General features: G+C 42.4%; 1 protein-coding gene across 8 annotated transcripts in view; it reads left to right on the top strand.

Annotated features, from left to right (window-relative positions):
• Window positions 1-17,185, top strand: part of jmjd1cb (jumonji domain containing 1Cb) — a 251,954-nt gene that overhangs the window by 216,176 nt on the left and 18,593 nt on the right. For all 8 annotated transcript variants that reach the window (XM_069900764.1, XM_069900771.1, XM_069900765.1 and 5 more), the window contains 2 exons: window positions 5,822-5,952; window positions 6,034-6,150. In XM_069900764.1, coding sequence (XP_069756865.1) covers window positions 5,822-5,952; window positions 6,034-6,150 — 248 coding nt within the window. The remainder of the gene's footprint in view (window positions 1-5,821; window positions 5,953-6,033; window positions 6,151-17,185) is intronic.

The raw sequence follows: 17,185 nt of genomic DNA, 5'->3' as shown, positions 1-17,185 counted from the left end.
AGTTACATGACACATGCAGTTACCACCTTCCCACTCAGTAATTATGTCAGTGAAGGGCAACCTGTAGTTACATGACACTTACAGTTACCATATTCCCACTCAGTAATTATCTCAGTAAAGGGCAACCTGAAGTTACATGACATATGCAGTTACCACCTTACCACTCAGTAATTATCTCAGTAAAGGGCAACCTGTAGTTACATGACACATGCAGTTTCCACCTTCCCACTCAGTAATTATCTCAGTAAAGGGCAACCTGAAGTTACATGACATATGCAGTTACCACCTTCCCACTCAATAATTATCTCAGTAAAGAGCACCCTGTAGTTACATGACACATGCAGTTACCACCTTCCCACTCAGTAATTATGTCAGTAAAGGGCAATCTGTACTTACATGACACATGCAGTTGCCACCTTCCCACTCAGTGATTATCACAGTAAAGGGCATCTTGTAGTTACATGATAATGTATTTTCCACCTACCCACTCAGTAAATATCTCAGTAAAGGGCAACCTGTAGTTACATGACACATGCAGTTACCACCTTCCCACTCAGTGATTATCTCAGTAAAGGGCATCCTGTAGTTAGTTACATGGCACATGCAGTTACCATCTTCCCACTCAGTGATTATCTCAGTAAAGGGCATCCTGTAGTTACATGATACATGTATTTACCACCTACCCACTCAGTCATTATCTCAGTAAAGAGCAACCTGTAGTTACATGACACTTGCAGTTACCACCTTCCCACTCAGTAATTATCTCAGTAAAGGGCAACCTGAAGTTACATGACATATGCAGTTACCACCTTCCCACTCAGTCATTACCTCAGTAAAGGGCCACCTGTAGTTACATGATACATGTATTTACCACCTTCCCACTCAGTAATTATCTCAGTAAAGGGCAACCTGTAGTTACATGACATATGCAGTTACCACCTTCCCACTCAGTAATTATCTCAGTAAAGGGCAATCTGTAGTTACATGACACATGCAGTTACCACCTTCCCACTCAGTGATTATCTCAGTAAAGGGCATCCTGTAGTTACATGATACATGTATTTACCACCTACCCACTCAGTAAATATCTCAGTAAAGGGCAACCTGTAGTTACATGACACATGCAGTTACCACCTTCCCACTCAGTAATTATCTCAGTAAAAGGCATCCTGTAGTTACATGATACATGTATTTACCACCTACCCACTCAGTAATTATCTTAGTAAAGGGCAACCTGTAGTTACATGACACATGCAGTTACCACCTTCCCACTCAGTAATTATGTCAGTAAAGGGCAATCTGTACTTACATGACACATGCAGTTACCACCTTCCCACTCAGTCATTATGTCAGTAAAGGGCATCCTGTAGTTACATGATACATGTATTTACCACCTACCAACTCAGTAAATATCTCAGTAAAGGGCAACCTGTAGTTACATGACACATGCAGTTACCACCTTCCCACTCAGTCATTACCTCAGTAAAGGGCCACCTGTAGTTACATGACACATGCAGTTACCACCTTCCCACTCAGTAATTATCTCAGTGAAGGGCAACCTGTAGTTACATGACACTTGCAGTTACCATATTCCCACTCAGTAATTATCTCAGTAAAGGGCAACCTGAAGTTACATGACGTATTGCAGTTACCACCTTACCACTCAGTAATTATCTCAGTAAAGGGCAACCTGTAGTTACATGACACATGCAGTTACCACCTTCCCACTCAGTAATTATCTCAGTAAAGGGCAACCTGTAGTTACATGACACATGCAGTTACCACCTTCCCACTCAGTAATTATGTAAATGAAGGGCAACCTGAAGTTACATGACATATGCAGTTACCACCTTACCACTCAGTAATTATCTCAGTAAAGGGCAACCTGTAGTTACATGACACATGCAGTTACCACCTTCCCACTCAGTAATTATGTAAATGAAGGGCAACCTGAAGTTACATGACATATGCAGTTACCACCTTCCCACTCAGTAATTATGTAAATGAAGGGCAACCTGAAGTTACATGACATATGCAGTTACCACCTTACCACTCAGTAATTATCTCAGTAAAGGGCAACCTGTAGTTACATGACACATGCAGTTACCATATTCCCACTCTGTAATTATCTCAGTAAAGGGCAACCTGAAGTTACATGACATATGCAGTTTCCACCTTCCCACTCAGTAATTATCTCAGTAAAGGGCAACCTGTAGTTACATGACACATGCAGTTACCACATTCCCACTCAGTAATTATGTCAGTGAAGGGCAACCTGAAGTTACATGACATATGCAGTTACCACCTTCCCACTCAGTAATTATCTCAGTAAAGGGCAACCTGTAGTTACATGACACATGTATTTACCACCTACCCACTCAGTAATTATCTCAGTAAAGGGCAACCTGTAGTTACATGGCTCATGCAGTTACCACCTTCCCATTCAGTAATTAACTCAGTAAAGGGCAACCTGTCGTTACATGACACATGCATTTACCACCTTCCCACTCAGTAATTATCTCAGTAAAGAGCACCCTGTAGTTACATGACACATGCAGTTACCACCTTCCCACTCAGTAATTATGTCAGTGAGGGGCAACCTGTAGTTACATGACACTTACAGTTACCATATTCCCACTCAGTAATTATCTCAGTAAAGGGCAACCTGAAGTTACATGACATATGCAGTTACCACCTTACCACTCAGTAATTATCTCAGTAAAGGGCAACCTGTAGTTACATGACACATGCAGTTTCCACCTTCCCACTCAGTAATTATCTCAGTAAAGGGCAACCTGAAGTTACATGACATATGCAGTTACCACCTTCCCACTCAATAATTATCTCAGTAAAGAGCACCCTGTAGTTACATGACACATGCAGTTACCACCTTCCCACTCAGTAATTATGTCAGTAAAGGGCAATCTGTACTTACATGACACATGCAGTTGCCACCTTCCCACTCAGTCATTACCTCAGTAAAGGGCCACCTGTAGTTACATGATACATGTATTTACCACCTTCCCACTCAGTAATTATCTCAGTAAAGGGCAACCTGTAGTTACATGACATATGCAGTTACCACCTTCCCACTCAGTAATTATCTCAGTAAAGGGCAATCTGTAGTTACATGACACATGCAGTTACCACCTTCCCACTCAGTGATTATCTCAGTAAAGGGCATCCTGTAGTTACATGATACATGTATTTACCACCTACCCACTCAGTAAATATCTCAGTAAAGGGCAACCTGTAGTTACATGACACATGCAGTTACCACCTTCCCACTCAGTCATTACCTCAGTAAAGGGCCACCTGTAGTTACATGACACATGCAGTTACCACCTTCCCACTCAGTGATTATCTCAGTGAAGGGCATCCTGTAGTTACATGATACATGTATTTACCACCTTCCCACTCAGTGATTATCTCAGTAAAGGGCATCCTGTAGTTACATGATACATTTATTTACCACCTACCCACTCAGTAATTATCTCAGTAAAGGGCAACCTGAAGTTACATGACATATGCAGTTACCACCTTACCACTCAGTAATTATCTCAGTAAAGGGCAACCTGTAGTTACATGACACATGCAGTTACCACCTTCCCACTCAGTAATTATCTCAGTAAAGGGCAATCTGTACTTACATGACACATGCAGTTACCACCTTCCCACTCAGTCATTATCTCAGTAAAGGGCATCCTGTAGTTACATGATACATGTATTTACCACCTACCCACTCAGTAAATATCTCAGTAAAGGGCAACCTGTAGTTACATGACACATGCAGTTACCACCTTCCCACTCAGTCATTATCTCAGTAAAGGGCAACTTGTAGTTACATGACACATGCAGTTACCACCTTCCCACTCAGTAATTATCTCAGTAAAAGGCAACCTGTAGTTAGTTACATGACACATGGAGTTACCACCTTCCTACTCAGTAATTATGTCAGTAAAGGGCAATCTGCTGTTACATGACACATGCAGTTACCACCTTCCTACTCAGTAATTATCTCAGTCAAGGGCAACCTGTCGTTACATGAAATATGCAGTTACCACCTTCCCACTCAGTAATTATGTCAGTAAAGGGCAACCTGTAGTTACATGACACATGCAGTTACCACCTTACGACTCAGTAATTATGTCAGTAAAGGGCAACCTGTAGTTACATGACATATGCAGTTACCATCTTCCCACTCAGTAATTATGTCAGTAGTGGTATCCATAAAATCAGTAATGTATGAATCATAATAAACATCCAGCTTAAGAAATATTGTGCAAAAGGAATTGCAAAACCTTGATACTTTCAAAATCAAAGGGGTGGAAACGTGTAGGAAAGAGCCATTTAACACCATCTTACTGTTTTTCGTGTTTTCATGTGTGTAAATGAAGAGAAATTCCTATGTGCCTTTTAGAGTGTGTTAGAAGGGCAGGTGTATGGTGGAACAAAATAGACCCCATTAAATCTCACTGTTTAGCGGCCTGCTACTTGGAAGGTGACCTGACACACATAATGGCAGTCAACCATGGCACTATTGCAAAGCCCACGCAAGCTAATTGCCTTTCTTCATGTCTGACAGCCCGCGCGGTGAAATCACAGACCAATCAGCGGATGTTGATGTCACTTCTGCCAGCAACGATGGGATAATTAGGCCCAGTGGCAGGAAACTGGCCCTATATAAGCAAGGGCATGGAGAGCAATAAAGCAGTCTTGACTATATCTGCATCAAGTGTGTATTGTTCTTCCACTCTGTTCTGTAGCGCGCGTGCTACAACTGCATATTTTGTACATTCCAAATGTTCCTTCCATACCTTGTATTTGGATGTCATCCATTTGCCCTGTGGCTAGAGAATGTAGAGCCTGGTCTCTTGGTTGATGTTAGTGGTATCAGTGGTGCTGTTAATTTTAGGTCAAGAGCTGCAGGGGAATGGGTAGACCTCAACCTAGTAGTTGGTTGGTGTAGTATGGCACCCTCTGGCAAAAGGATTGGGGAAAATGCCAGGAGTATGCGTACATTTCAGAGATTCAAGATAAACTGAAGGTAAGTTTGGAGGGCAGGGAGGGGATGATGTTGAAGATGGTTACTTTATGGAGGAAGCTGGCAGAATCAGCAGGTCTGGAAGCATCCATGGAGAGAAATGAACTGTCAACATTTTGGATTGAGACAGAAGGAGGAGGAGAGAAAGCAAGCATAAAAAGTGATAGTGGAGAGCTGGGAAAGGGTCAAGAATGATTGGGTGTTGGGCAAATGAAGACTGGAGAGGTAAAGACACGTGTAGGGGGTGTCCTCCCCTACCTGTCACTCCACATGTTTCATCTTCATTTATTTAGTATTCTATCAACTCTTGGCCCCTTTCTGGCTCTCCACTGCCTGACCCGAAATGTTGACTGTTCACACTTCTCCATGGATGGTGCCTGCGAGTTCTCATTGTTTGCTCAAGATTCCAGCAATTCTTTGCATTGCAGTCTTTCCAGGTCAACACTATTTTTAAGACCCAAAGAAAGAAGTTCCCCGCAAAGTGAAGTCAAGGTTTCTCTACAGTTCACCAAAAATAGTACTAAACTTCACCTGTGTTCAAAAAATTGCAATAGAATAGAAAGGGTGACATTATAGTAAATGCCTGGTTGTATTTTACAATGGGTATGATTTGATACAGAATTTACTCCTTTTGTGAATTTTAAATAACATTGCACTGAAATTAAAAACATATTTGTTTATCCGTCCTGCTTTGTATTCCATCACTTTGAGACATTATGTATTGTAATTTTTTTCTTTTCAAATGCAGAATAAATAAACTTTTTTTCCCTTTTTAAGGTATGATGACTTCATGAAAAATTTACCACTTCCACAGTATTGTAAACCCGAAGGATATCTAAATCTGGCATCCCGGCTACCAAATTTCTTTGTTCGACCAGATTTAGGACCAAAATTATACAGTGTTTATGGTAAGCTGGAAGTATTCTGCAAGATACAAAAAAAAATCTTCCATGGAAGGTCTAATATATAAATGATTACATTATTTACAGGACCGTCAACGGTTAAAGAATATGGAACAACTCTCCTCCATCTGGATGTTGCTGATGTAGTCAATGTCCTTGTCTATGTTGGGGTACCAACATGGAATGGAAACAATCACAGAGCAGGTAATGTTCTCAAAGGGTCTGTAAACTGATTTATTTAATGAATCATTACTGCAATGTTTAGTCATTCTGTCTATTTAACTTTAACAACAATATTAAAAGTAATTAAATGCTAATTTATTAGTGTTGAGATGAGATTTATTTGTGTTTTATCATGTAAAGTGAATGAGCTTCCCAGATTGAAGTGTCTTAAAAAAATTCAAAGACTCTACATCCCTGATTTTTCAGAATAAAAGATCTAAAGATTCATTTTCATTGAACCGGTGCGGACTTGAAAGGCCAACATGGCCTGTTTCCGCTCCGTAAATGGTTATATGGTTAACCATATTTAAGCAAAATGTGTTGATATAAAGTTTAAGTGAATGTGTTTTACAAATCCTTAATCTAAAGAGGTCATCATCGGAGTAGAATGAGTCAGAGTGTGAGGCTTTGGCTCCGCAGGCTTCGGAGTTGAAGAAAGGGCCACCTTTTTCAAGGAACAAAAACGATTCAGCAGGTAGACACAGGAAAGGGCAGGTTTTATGTATCATATATCTTGTTCCTCTAATCATAAAAGGTGGGAATGGCAACCAAGGCAGGGGAATGGTCCTCTTGCAGAATGTGGGTCATCAGGGAAGCCAGTAGTATCCATGATGACTTCATCTGCGAGAAGTGCATCCAGCTGCAGCTCTTGACAAGCCAAGTTAAGGAATTGGAGCTGGAGTTGGATGAAGTCTGGATCATTCGGGAGGCAGAGGGGGTAATAGACTGGTTACAGGAACACATCACACATAGGAGGCAGGAGGAGGGTAGATAGATGACAGTCAGAAGGAAAGGGAACAGGCAGGCAGTGTAGGGCACCCATGTGGCTGTTCACCTCAATAAAAAGTATACCATTTTGGATACAGTTGGAGAGATCGACCTACCAGGTGCAACCTACAGCGATCAGGTCTCTGGCACTGAATCTGGTCCTGTGGCTAAGAAGGGAAGGGAGGAGAAGAGATGAGCCATAGTGATAGGAGATTGCATAGTTAAAGGGGTAGATAAGAGGTTATGCGGAAGAGATTGAGTATCCTGGGTTTTATGTTGCCACCCTGGTGCCAGGGTCCGAGATATCTCAGATCGAGTTCACAGCATTCTCAGGAGGGAGGGCGAGCAGCCAAATGCCATGGTCCATATCGGGGGCAATGATGTGGTTAGGAAAAGTGAACAGGTCTGCAAGGAGAGTTCGGGAGATGGATGCTAGATTAAAGGACAGGACCTCCAGGATTGTGATTTTAGGATTGCTACTCATGCCATGTGCTAGTGAGGTTAGTAATAGGAGGATAATGCAGCTTAACATGTGGCTAAAGACGTGGTGCAGGAGGGAGGGCTTCAGGTTTCTGGATCATTGGGAGCTCTCTTCCAGGGAAGGTGGGACCTGTTCTGCTGGGACGGTTGGCTTCTGAACTGGAAGGGGACTAATATCTTTGCAGGAAGGTTTGCTAGTGCTGCTCCAGTGGGTTTAAACTAGATTTGCAGGGGGATGGGAACCAGAATGCCAAAGTAGATAAAGGAGTGGAGGAGGGAAAAGATGATGTGAAAATTTCACGCACCATTAGAAGTGGTGGAAATTTTCTAAAGTGCGTCTATTTCAATGCAAGGAATATTGAAGGAAAGGAAGACAGAGTGTGAATTGGCACGTGAAGTTATGACATTGTGGTCATTAGTGAAACTTGGTTGCAGGAGAGGCAGGACTGACAGCTCAATGTTCCAGGCTTCTGTTGCTTTAGACACAAAAGACAGGGTGGGGGGAGGGGTGAGAGAAGAAGGAGTGGCATTGCTTGTCAGGAAAAATGTTACAACTGAGCTCAGGTAGGACAGACCAGAGGGCTCGTCTCCTGAAGCTATATAGTTGGAGCTGAGGAAAGGGAAAAGGATAGCCAAGCTTATTGAGTTGTTTTATAGACTGCCGAATAGTCAATGAGAATTGGAAGACCAAAACTGTAGAGACACAGCAGACAGCTGCAGGAAACTTAAGGTTGTGATAATGGGGGATTTTAATTTTCCACATATTGACTGGGACTTGGAGTTTGTCAAATGTGTTCAGGAAAGTTTTTAAATCAATATATAAAGGTACCAACTAGAGAGAGCTCAATTCTGGATCTCTTTTTAGGGAATGAGATAGGACAGGTGACAGAAGTATTTGTAGGGGAATATTTTGGGTCCACTGATCATAATGCCATTAGTTTCAAGTTAATTATGGAAAAGGATAGGTCTGGGTCTCGGGTTGGGATTCTAAATTGGAGAAAGGGTAATTTTGAAGAAATTAGAAAGGATCAAGTATGCATGGATTGGGATGTTGTTTTCCAGCAAGGACGTGCGAGGTAAGTGGAGGAACTTCAAAGGTGAAATTTTGAGAGTACAGCGTTTTATGTTCCTGTCAGGATTAAAGGCCAGGTTAGCAGGAGCAAGGAAGCTTGATTTCCGATGGATATTGAGAATCTGGTTAAGAAGAAGAGAAAGGTGTACAGCAGGTATCGGCAACATGGAGCAAATTAGCCACTTGAGAAGTACAAAAATGCAAGAAAAACCTCCAGAAAGAAATCAGGACGGCAAAAAAAGACACGAGGTGTGGCGCCTACTGTACAGTGGTGCTGCAAAGAGAAAGGAACATGACTGGACCGAGCCGAGTGAACCAGTAACTGACTGTTTATTCAAACAGACCACACTATAAAAGCAATATTGCAAAACCCACCGCGCTGGCTCAAGGAAGTGATGTCAGCGCACAGTCTCAGGAGCGACGCTCGCTCCCTGCAGTCCGCTCTTTAACCTTGGTGCTTCTCCTCAGTGAGGAGGCAGTCCCTGCGTTGTTGTGTGTAGGCTGCGTGCTGCGATTTGACCCCTTGTGTATGGGGTCAGACCAGACTGCTGCACCACCCCCCTCAGAGTTGCAAACAGTTCTCACAGTCTTTGTTTTAGAGTCTTTAGGAGGGCGGCCACATTGCTGCAACTGAGGAGCAGGGAAAGGTTCCATGCCATCTTAAGTGGGCCTGTTTCAAACGGTCCATAATTAATATGTCCTGTCTACCCCCAATGTCCAGAATAAAAACCATCCCATCCCTTTTAAGCATTTTAAAAGGTCCATCGTAAGGGCATTGTAAAGGGGTTCCTGGCTGGCCTTTCCTGACGGATACAAAATCCACAGTTTTAAAATCCTCTGGGGCATGGCAGGGTGATGTGCCATGTGTGGTAGTAGGGAGTGGGCGTGGGTTGGCTGTGCTGTCCCTTTAAAGCTGCAGAATGTTCATGGCATTGGGTTGAGATTCAGTGGAGCTGAAATGGAGGTCACCTGGAATGGCAATGGGCGTCTTGTAGACTCTTTCAGCCAATAAAGTGGGGAGGTCTTCTTTGGGTGCTGTGCGGATGTCGAGCAGGATCCATGGGAGTTCGTCCATCCAGTTCGGGCCCTGGAGTCGAGCTTTGAAATGGCGGTGAAAGCGCTCCACTAGTCCATTCACTTGTGGGTGGTAGGCAGTTGTGTGGTGTAACTGGCTACCACAGAATTTTGATAGTGTTGACCACAGTGAAGAGGTGAATTAGGCTCCTAGGTCAGGGGTAATATGTGAGGGGATGCCAAAACGAGCGACCCACTGCAACATGAATGCTCGCACGCAAGTCTGTGTGTCACAGGCTGGCATAGCAATTGCCTCTGCCAGTGTGTGAATTGGTCGACCACAGTGAACAGATATCTAATCCCTTGGCTGATTGGCAGTGGTCCTACGATGTCCACGTGGATATGATGGGATCTGTTTTCCATACGTGGGAGGGGTTACGCTGTTACGCTGCCTTGATGTGTCGCTGGATTTTGGCACGTTGACATTATATGCAGGTTTTCGCCGAGAGAGACTTTATGGCAAAGTCTGCGCTATATGAAGCGATCTGAGACGAGGTGGATCGTCAATCTGATGGAGGGGTGCGAAAGTCCATGCACTTGGTTGAAAACCTGGCATCTCCAAACAGTGGGAAGGATGGGCATTGGGCACCCAATGGACATGTTACGAAGGAGTAGTGGTCCTCCTGGTTCTGGGGCAAACTCCTAGACCTGCAGTCCTGCAATGGCCTTGTGGTAAGCATGCGTGCCTACATCCTTGGCTTGGTACCTGGCAAGTTTGGCCATGTTGATACCACCCATAACCTTGGAAATTGTTGGGTGTGAGAGTGCATCTGCTACTGCATTGGACGTCCCTCCGATGTGTTGGATGTCTGTAGTAAATTCCGAGATATAGGAAAAGTGGCCTTGCTATCGGGCTAACCATGGGTCTGAGATCTTCCCCAGCACATGCACTGGTGGTTTGTGGTCTGTGTATGCCCTTCTAGAATGTACCTAAAATAGTCTATGGCCAGGTACAGAGCCAGCATCTCCCTATCAAAAGTGCTGTACTTGAGTTCAGGTGGACTTAGATGCTTGCTGAAGAAAGCAACTGGCTTCCATTGTTGATCGACCCACTGTTGTACTGCGCCAACCGATCTCTCGAAGATGTCCATCATCAATGACACGGGAGTCTGGGTCTGAGTGGGCCAAGAAGGTGGCTTCAGATAGTGCTGTTTTTGTTGCGTCAAAAGCGTGGAGTGCTTCAGTGGACCAGGAGAGAGTCTTCTCGCCCTTTTGATGAGGATGAATAGTGGTTGCATGATAGCTGCTGCTCCTGGGAGGAAATGATGATAAAAGTTCACCATCCCTACGAATTCCTGCAGTGTCTTGAGAGAGGTTGGTTTGGGAAAACTCCAGATTGCCTCTACCTTGTCAGGCAGTGGTGTGGCTCCTGTGCTGGTGATATGATGTCCCAGGAAATTGATGGTGTCCTGGCCAAACTGGCATTTAGCTGGGTTGATAGTTAACCCATGAGCATGAAGCTTGGTGAAGAGCTGCCTTGTGTGTTCCTGTGTTGTGGCTGGCGATGAGAATATTGTCTAGATAGATGAATATTCCCTTCAGGTCTTGAGTCACCATGTTCATAAGGCGCTGGAAGGTCTGGGCTGGATTTTTTAGGCCAAAAGGCTTACGCTCGAATTCGAAAAGTCCAAAGAGGGTGATGATGGCAGTCTTTGGGATGTCATCGGAGTGCATTGGGATCTGATGATATCCTTTAACCAAATTGACTTTAGAGAAGATCCGAATTCCCTGGAGTTGAGTAGCGAAATCTTGCACATTTCTGGCACTGTTGCGTCATTTAACTGCTGGTTGTCTTCTCACAGCCACAACCTTTCAGAGTTTTTGGGGACCATATGTAGGGGGGAGGCCCAAGGGCTGTTCAAACGGCTGACAATACTCAACTCCTTCATGGCTGCAAACTCGGTTTTGGCCAGGAGGAGCTTGTCCTGGGGAAGTAGTCTTGCCCTCACGTAAACTGGTGGTTCGGAGGTCTCAATGAAGTGTAGCACACCGTGTGCAAGTTCCACGTCGTAGAAATTCGGGGCAAGCAGCGACGGGAAATCGGCCAGTTGGGATGTGTACTCGTTCCGGTTGGAGGTATGGACTCCTATTGGCTGGAAATTTTGTTGGTGTACGGTGAGGGGAAAAACCTGGAAGGTTGCTGCGTTCACTAGTGGCAACTGCTCAAATCCACCAGCAGTTTGTTGGCCTGCAGAAAATCTTCCCCAGGAGGTTCTGACCCATGGATGCGAGTGTGCCCTCCCATCGGAAAACTGTGTCCTTGGTGTGGATAGTCATGAATCGAGTTACGTAGTTGGGGATCATAAAACCGTTGGCTGTCTGTAAGGTGAAACCTTAGGGGTTGTTTCTCTGCTCAAAGAATGTTGGTGCTATGAGGCTGATCTCGGCACCAGTGTCTACGAGTGTCTTCCAGTCTTTAGGTCCCATAGGTAAAGGAGGCCCTTTCTGGTGTCAACTGCCGAGGCCACTAATGATGGCTGGCTTGCTCATTTCCAGGTATGCAGCCAGGTGTGGATCCGGGGAAATTACAGGAGGGACACAACATCGAGCATTATGGTGGTAGTAGCAGTTACCAGTAGCCTTGTCGGGACAGTCGCTACGCTGTGGCTGCACAGCTGCCAAGGAGGGGGAGGAGTATTCCCTGCTGGTGTGATGGCATCCACTGCATAAATAGGCTGGACATGGATTGAATCTGGTTGAGAGGTTCGGAAAAGCCAGTTTACTTCCTTAGCCATGAGGTTTAGGTGAGCAAAGTCCATATTAGAGATGGCTGAGGCAACATGAACTGGCAACTTCAACAAGTATAGGCCTTCAAACAAAAACACTTGGTGTGTCCACTGATAATGCCACACTATATCCTGCAGAAGGTTGGAGGGGTTGAAGTCCCCTAGGCCCTGTGAATTAAGTACGTGGTGGTTGAGTTCGAAAGAGTCAAGTAAGAACTGACGAAAGAGGGTATACTTGCATTCCATAGGCGGGTGGTTCACAAAAGAGTTGGCTCTTGCTGCTGTGACTGGATCCAGAGCACTGAAAACGTGCCAGAATTTGGTGTCTTCAGCAGTTATGCCTCTTAACACGAATTGTGCATCTGCTAGTTGCAGCCAACTGTGTGGCTGGTTGGCCCAAAATGGCGGCAATTTGATGCCCACAGCATTCACCATAGCCGGGGTGGTGCAGAAATGGCCGCAACTGCGGCAGATTCGTCACCAGCAGCTTCAGCAGCTGCTGAAAAGCTAGTAGGCTCCATGGTAGGTGTTTGGTAGGACTCAAACCTATGAAACCTATGCGGGGTCACCACTATGGCGCCTACTGTATGGTGGCGCTGCGAAGAGAAAAGGAATATGTCTGCACAAAGCTGACTGGACCAGTAACTGACTTTTTATTCAAACAGACCACACTACAAAAACAATACTGCAAAACCCCCACCCGCTGTGCTGGCTCAAGGGAGTGATTCAGTGCACAGTATCAGGAGTGGTGCTTGCTTCCCGTAGTCCGCTCTTTAACTCTGGTGCTTCTCCTCAATGAGGAGGCAGTCCCTGAGCCGTCATATGTAGGCTGCTTACTGTGGCGATTTGGTCCCTTATGTATAGGGCCGGACCAGACCACATTGGCAGACAATGTGAAGGAAAATCTCAAGTTTCTACAGTATATTGAGAGCAAAAGGATAATAAAGGACAAAATTGGTCCCTGTGAAGATCAGAGTGATCATCTTTGAATGGAGCCAAAAGAGATGTGAAAGATCATAATTTTTTTTTTTCTTCAGTATTCACTCAAGAAACAGGGACAGAGTCATGGGAAGTAAGGAAAACAAGCAGTGATCATGGAATCTATACAGATTAAAGAGGAGGAAGTGCTTGCTGTCTTAAAGCAAGCAAAGGTGGATAAATCCCCAGGGCTCTGACAAGATATTCTCTCGGACTTTGAAGGAGGGAGGCTACTGTAGAAATTGCAGGGGCTCTGGCAGAAATATTTAAAATGCCCTCCAGTGCCAGAGGATTGGAGAGTAGCTCACATTGTTTCGTTGTTTAAAAAATGTCTCCAAAAGTAACCCTGGAAATTATAGGCTGGTGAGTCTGATGTCAGTAGTAGGTAAATTATTGGAAGGTGTTCTAAGACATTGGATATAGAATTATTTGGATAGTCAGAAACTGAATAGGGATAGTCAGCATGGCTTTATCCAATCTTATACAGTTTTCCAAGGAGGTTACCAGGAAAGTTGATGAAGGAAAGGCTGTGGATGTTGTCTACATGAACTTTAGTAAGGGCTTTGACAAGGTCCCACATGGGAGGTTAGGAAGGTTCAAACACTAGGTATTCATGGAGAAGTAGTGAACTGGATTTGACAATGGCTGATGGGAGAAGATTGGTGGATCATTGCTTCTCAGACTGGAGGCCTGTGACTAGTGGTGTGTCTCAGGGATCAGTGCAATGACCATTATTTTTTGCCTTTTATCAATGATCTGGATGGTATTGTAGTAAATTGAATCAGCAAGTTTGCAGATGATACTAATACCCTTTTTACACTGAGTCTTCAAGCCAGGTATAATCCGCTGTTCAAACGCTTCACTTATCTGTGTAAACGCATCGAAGGGGGATTAGCGGGTAATTTCAGACCCAGCTTTTATCCGCCAAATATGGTAGTATCAGAGGAAAAGCAGGGCGAGCCGTGTTACCGGATCAAAATGGGGAAGGAATGTAACATTGTGATGATGTCTTGTGTGTGCAACATAAATGCTGTTTTGGTCAGGGAAGCACATTAAATTCAAAAAAGCATTATCAAAGCTATTTCCCCTAGATCAGGACGGAGATGTAGGTTTTTTTTCTCTCTGGTGCTGAGGAAGAGATATTTTACAGTTTTATGTTAGTGACATGCCAAGGAGGCAAAATAAATTGCTAATGTGTAAACAAAAGCTGACAGCTTTGGCTTGCTGCGTGTCAGAACTGTGTGGAAGAAGTAATATGGGATTTAGAATGGAGGGATTTAAGATGGAAATTACTCTCTCGTCCTGTATAAAATCAGTGACTGATGATTGGCTTTCTGACTGAATTTTAAAGCTAGTTCTTGGGCAAAAGACTGGCTCTCGGTTACTAACAAAAAGAAAAGCACTGGGTAAGGAAGAGCAGTTTGACAGAAGAATAGGTGAGTGAACAAAACGAAGATATTTCCTATATCTCGTGTTTGTCTTGCCTGTGGTTTGATTGTGCTATTAAGAAGTCTCCTTTCCTAAAGCACATTCAATTCATGCTAATTACAAATCACAACAATGGCCTTTTATAAAATATAGAACTGTGACCGAACACTTGAGTAAAAGCACTTGTTCAATTACCTGCATTACAAAGGTAGATTGCACATCATTTTTCAGCAGAGAGGCATTAGCAATCATAAAAATAAGTTCTCATTAGAGAATTGTAACATTTATCAGAATAGTTTGGAGAATATTGACCACTACAATGCATTAATCCCAACAGACCAATGAATTCAAAATGGAAGCTAAGCACAAACTCCCGGAGGAACTCATTGGGTCGACAGAGTGGGAGGGGTGAGGCAGGGCCTCACTTGGGATTCATGAATCAAGCAGGGGTGAATCATGATGGACAAAGGCAGAGTATTGGCAGAGAAGGAAAAAAACCAAATAAATTAGGTGAAGGAAGATGGGGTGGATGATTAGGAGAACAAAGGCTGCTAGTGTTGGAATCTGATGGAGAAAGGAAGGTGAGAATGGTGGTAGAGGGGGTGGTTCAGAAGGGGGATCTTCAAAAGTATTATCCTGGCTTTTGATACATGACAACTTGATCAATTCTCACTGCAATTCTAAAAAATGGCTTCAGAGCAGTGCTTAAATGTTTTTGTTATCGTCTCTAATTTGTTTTAACTATTACATAACAGACCAGCAGCAATAAAAATTCAACAAGACAATGTTATTTTTAAAACAATATTTTTATTAATAATTACTAACTTAACATCTTACAAATATAAATTTAACCTCAACTATGCACAAATATTGGGATTAAAAGTGAAATTATGCCTTTGACAGCAGGTAATTATATTCAGTGCCAAAGAGATACGCAGTTTAAATGGCCAAAAGAAGGTTTTAAATCTTTAGGAATACGTACAGATAGTAATTTGATTAATTTATATAAATTGAATTATTTATCTTTACTTAAAAAGATTGAGGAAATTTAAAAAAAAATGGATAAATTTGCCTTATTACTTTAGTTGGAAGGGTGAATTGTATAAAGATGAATATATTTCCAAGAATACAATATATTTTTCAGACTTTAGTGATATTAATACTTCAAAAAATTTTTTCAAGAATTAAATAAGGAGATTTCTTTGGAAAGGTTAAATGGCAAGAGTTGCTATAGAGAAGTTAACATGAAAATACGAATTGGAATAACAACAGGTTCCTAATTATAGGAATTATTATCGAGAAGCGCAGATGAGATTCCTGGATTAAAAAAAAATAGAAAATCTGCATGGGTTAATATAGAATTGAATAAAATAGGAGAAAAGAAAGCAGAGCAATTTATATAAAATGGGAGTAAAAACTGTTGGTTCCTGATAAAGAGTCGCTACTATTGAAGCATTTACAGGTACTTAATATTTGGAATAAAATAAATCAGGATATTGGTGGAGGGACTATATCACCTAAAATGCCATTGATTAATCCTTTCTTGGTTTTTTTTAAATAGATAATCAGTTCTTAAATATATGGTACCAGAAAGGGATTGTTAAATGTGAAAGATTGTTATGAAAGTGGTCAATTAGTGTCATTTGAACAAGTGAGAAACAAATATGCTATACTACGTGATAACCTTTTTTGTTATTTTCAGTTAAGAACGTATTTGAGAGATAAGTTGGGAACAACAATGTTTCTGTCTAGCTGTACTGAGGTAGAACTTCTTATTTGGAATGGGACTGTTAAAAAATATATTTCTTTATATTTATTATTACAAGCAGGAACTCCTAAATTAGGATTATTTAGATCTAGGCAGAGATGGGAAATAGATTTGAATATTACAGTAGACAAATGTGGGAAAATTTGTGTAGGGATTGTATGACTAAGATGTAGATTAGTTCAGTACAATTTTTTACATCAATTATATCTTACACCACAGAAGTTAAATAGATTGAAATCAGATTTATCAGATCAATGTGTGGGTGTGGTGAAGATGTAGGATCTTTTATACACCCAACATGGTCTTGTCCCAATGTGAGACCTTTTTGGGTGACTACATGTAATTTTTTTGGAACAAGATGCAGGAGTTTTTCCATTAAATCCTGATTTAAAAAAAAAATTTAAATTAGGAAATATTGAAGGTACAAATCCTGAATGAAACTATCAATTTATCAATTGACATTTGTTAAATTAGCATTAGCTGTAGAAAGAAAATGTATTGCAATTACTTGGAAATCGGATACATCTTTAACTCTGCCAAGGTGGCATGCTGAAATTCATTTGGAAAGAATTACTTATAATTAGCAGATAAATACTGTCTTTACAAATTTGGTGCACGCACACTCAAATAATGGGTTTAAATTTGTAGTGATATTCCTTTTATCCCTCTAGCCCTGCAGAATTCTCCTCTGTATGTTTATGTTAGATACCCAGATATGGATCA

The sequence above is a fragment of the Narcine bancroftii genome, chromosome 10 (assembly GCF_036971445.1).
Source record: "Narcine bancroftii isolate sNarBan1 chromosome 10, sNarBan1.hap1, whole genome shotgun sequence".
In the NCBI taxonomy this organism is placed as follows: domain Eukaryota; kingdom Metazoa; phylum Chordata; class Chondrichthyes; order Torpediniformes; family Narcinidae; genus Narcine; species Narcine bancroftii.
This window is presented reverse-complemented; position numbering and strand designations above follow the sequence as displayed.